We start from the raw sequence: 3,863 nt of genomic DNA, 5'->3' as shown, positions 1-3,863 counted from the left end.
CCACTTTGCAATTAAAACATTTTGATATTTGCAGAGACAATTTCTCATCCCTTTTAAGCTTCGATATCGATGTAAGTATTTTGTAAATATTTTTAAGACAAATGTATACTCAAGAGCGTAGCGTGCAATTTATTGTGGTGGACAAAAACATTTTTTTTTAATACAAAAATATATAAGCAAATCCGGAGCTCACGCACGTGTACTAGGAATCGGTTTATGCAAACAGAGACAGAGACGAAACAGGAAGAAACGTCAATGCACAATGTCAATAATACTAAGCTTTGCTCCTCTCATCATGAGAAACTGACGAGGATGAACAAAAATTGTTTGCTTTTAATTAAGGCACGAGCTGGCGCAGTCACGTTTTGTAACTAATACTGGCCCGGGGCTATACTGACTACATGTATTTGATACAGTTATATTGATATCATGAGCGTGGGGCGATCACCCCTGGGTTGCGGAATGGAAGCGTCCGGCGTAACGCGGTTTGAATACGTAGGAACAGTTCATCAAGGACACCCGGGGTGTTCAAATAGTGTTGGTTGGCGGGTGAGGGATCCGCACACCTGAGGTAAGTGGCGCACCTATGCACGGGTCACTACCTGTCTATTGACTGCACGAGCCGGCATCATAATACGGCGACAGGGGGTTTGTAATAATTATATAGATGATACATTGAGTTCGTAATATACTGATGGCTATATAGAATCCCCGTGGGAATAATAGCAGGAAGCTAAAAAATATATACCACGGCAGTTGGATTTCCTGCGAAGACCGCGTTATAAAAAAGGGGTCGGCAAAACTTTCCACTTCCAATCTTATTCTGGAAGATAGTAGGGATTTCGCAGTGGAATCGTCTACTCATGAGATGAATAATTATTAAAGCGTGTCGGGGTGCGATGAGCGCACACGTGAAGTTCAACCGATGCGAATGACTTGCTGGAGTCTTTTTTTGTTAATACGAGTGAAATTCTCCGTGAAGGGGCCAGCTGCGAGTCGACGGAGCGAGCGCTGACGGGGAGTTGGTGAGGTCGAGACGGCGCAGCCAGCCGGTCGCGACACGCAGTTCAAGGTGAATTAACCGGTGAATCGAACAATGATGTTCCTTATGTTTCTCCTCATTACCCGTACCATGGGGCTCGAGCAACGAGGAAAATAATCAATCCATTTTCCTTATATTTTTTTCTCGCACGATCTGGTGATATGCTGTGAACGTAACATTCACAGTTTTTTTCTCGATTTTTTGGCTTCAGATATATCAAGGAATAATAAAACTGCTTGTTAGAACTTGCAAGGACCGTACACACGTCAAGAACCCCTCAGCAACAGATTTCATCTTTCAAAATTAGATATCGAGCCAATTTCCAAATGATGGAAAGCAATGACGTTTGAAAGGACAAAGTACGCCTACCTGATTACCACTGCTGGTTGATGTCCTACCAATTCCAACTGCGGAGGCCACCAGTAATAGAACTATACGCCATTATCTGCAAAAGCAATCTCCGTTTTTATAATTGCCGAGACTGAGCAATCGCCAAGAGTTCGTCTTCTCCTGCCAAAGATGAACAGAAGTGCAAGTAGCGGAGATGGTAAGTACAGATACGGATCAGAGTCCAAGTTTTAATTTAATGGAAGTTCCTTGTATTTGCATTCGTGAATATGGGGAATATATTAAACACACATACACTGCAAAAACTGGAGTGTTAAATCTACACCATTGGTATCTATATAGGACCATCTGGTGTTAAATTTTACTGGCGTTGTCCTATATAGATACCGAATGGTGTTAAATTAACACTGTTTTTGCAGTGTACAGGCCAACAAATGCCTGCTCTGCTGTCATAATTTTACTCGTAATTACGTTAGCTGTGTGGAAATCGGCAAAGGTAGTCAATTTACATGTGACACGATTTATTTTACTTTATTAGATTACTTTGTCGAAATAGTTTGTTAATGAGTTCACTTATTTATAATTGCAGTTAATACTCCTCGTAACATTATAAGGGAGGAAAAATAATAAAATACCGTTTATCACTTTTCTAAAGTGTAAGGCTTTCGAAAGACCCAATCTCCCGAGATGTCATTGTGAACGAACAATTTAAGGACCTGAAAAGTGTTATATTTTTGAAGGTTGTGTTCACGTTCCCCTAATTACCAACTGAGGTTATGTTTTTAGTTGGCGCAAGTCAATTTTTGTAAGCGCCGGGTCTCAGCTGCGTTTTTCGGTTGATGAACCGTTTACGGCCCGGCGACGTTAATGGAAGCTGCATTTTGTTAAAAAATTCATACGAAATTATCATCGCAGCACCTGCACGATGATTTGATATGGGGGAAGACCTTGGATGCACACGGGAGGACGGTATTCTTTAAGTGTTTTCACTTGAAAGAGATGAACGCATGTAGCGTGCGGACAAGCTGTGAGCGCCTCCTCCACACAATAGCCCTTGATTATGCACATAAGCTCACGCATGACTTCAAACAATCAATTATGTTTATACGACAGAGGTTGCTACAATTCGAGAAATCACGAGTTGCTATGCTAAAAAAAAACCGGGTTCTTAATCTTTATATCTTGTTACAATCTTCATTTTGTTACAAAATATTTGCAAATTGTTAAAATGCACAATTTTATATTCAAAAATGACACATTCACAAGTCGGCGAGTAGAACAATTTTCCAGTAATGCCAGGCAAATGCACTTTTAGGTGTTGATACAGCTGAGCATTCTGTAATCAAAACACTCTAAATCGACACCTTAATGGACTTGGGAAACTCTACCTTCATAATTGATGTCATCTACACCGATTGTACACTCAGAATCTTCGTTACTCTGTACTCTTATACGAGATATTATGCAAGTGGAGTCGTGAAAACATGTGTTTTTACCCGGAATTTAGCAGCAGATCCGCCTACGTAAAATGTGAAATCAAAGAAGAGAAAACAAGGCCAGACGAGCTAATCTCATTACAAGACTCGGGTATGCGGATTTATTGAGCCAAGCATACCGACCTATTGATTTTCTTGTAAACTTACACGGACTAAGATAATGCTTGCCTGGGGGCGGAGGAATTTTTTGTTCAAGTTTGTTTGTCTAATCGAAGCAACGGTTGGTTTTAGTGTCGTGGTGGTGGAGTGGATTTAGAAGAGAGGGAATTTGCAGAGACTCGAACCCTTCCGTGCCTGAGGGTTTCTGAGGAAATTTGGAGGAGGAAAGCTTCCTCTCGCGAATAACTTCAGATCAAGTGCGTCTTTTTATTTGCTTCTTGGAATTGAACTTGCCGATCTAGAGTTACAGTGAAATTGGAGACAAGCTTGTTATCGAACGTGCGAATCTCGCATGAGTATGACGGAACAAATGACATTCAAGGGAACTTTCGATGACGTGTCTGTTTCTTTGGGTCAATGAGTTCTGGATTTTCCGGAGACTTCCTGAACATAAAAACATATTTTTCTTCGTTGCTTTTTCTTATTGTTGTTCATCTCCCGAAAGAGTCATGGATTTCGTACACATATTTCTAAACGAAAGATTTTTTTTTTCTACACTGGGATTGTGATGTTAAAAAATATATAAAAAACAAAATAAAGGACGTTGTTCTGCAAGTCTTTTTTTGTCACGTACAAATTATCTCCCTCCAAAACCTACAACTATAGCCTTTCCGGGATGAACGGAAACAGTAGAATATTATCCGCCCCAGTGGCTTCAAAAGAATCCTTTTCCCATGGATAACCTTGGAACTACATGCATTACGCCACACAGCAAGAATTATCTCGCTTGTTTTGCACGCAAAGAAAATGATTCCAAAGAAAACTACGATAAGGCTATGAAAGTAAATTACTAAAAACTAGTCAATACGAAACGCAAA

General features: G+C 40.3%; 1 protein-coding gene and 1 long non-coding RNA gene across 2 annotated transcripts in view; one reads left to right on the top strand and one right to left on the bottom strand.

Annotated features, from left to right (window-relative positions):
• Nucleotides 1-3,863, bottom strand: part of LOC119719326 — a 32,486-nt gene that overhangs the window by 5,903 nt on the left and 22,720 nt on the right. The window contains exon 3 of the long non-coding RNA XR_005269897.1: nt 1,412-1,552. This is a non-coding gene — a long non-coding RNA (uncharacterized LOC119719326). The remainder of the gene's footprint in view (nt 1-1,411; nt 1,553-3,863) is intronic.
• LOC119719319 (serine-enriched protein-like) overlaps nt 1,531-3,863 on the top strand; it is a 48,576-nt gene continuing 46,243 nt past the window's right edge. The window contains exon 1 of the mRNA XM_038188733.1: nt 1,531-1,589. Within this exon, the coding sequence (XP_038044661.1) occupies nt 1,562-1,589 (28 nt within the window). The 5' untranslated portion in view covers nt 1,531-1,561. The remainder of the gene's footprint in view (nt 1,590-3,863) is intronic.

Source organism: Patiria miniata, unplaced genomic scaffold (assembly GCF_015706575.1).
Source record: "Patiria miniata isolate m_02_andy unplaced genomic scaffold, ASM1570657v1 HiC_scaffold_8, whole genome shotgun sequence".
NCBI lineage: Eukaryota > Metazoa > Echinodermata > Asteroidea > Valvatida > Asterinidae > Patiria > Patiria miniata.
Note: the sequence above shows the minus strand (reverse complement) of the source record. Positions and strands in the feature narration are given on the sequence as shown.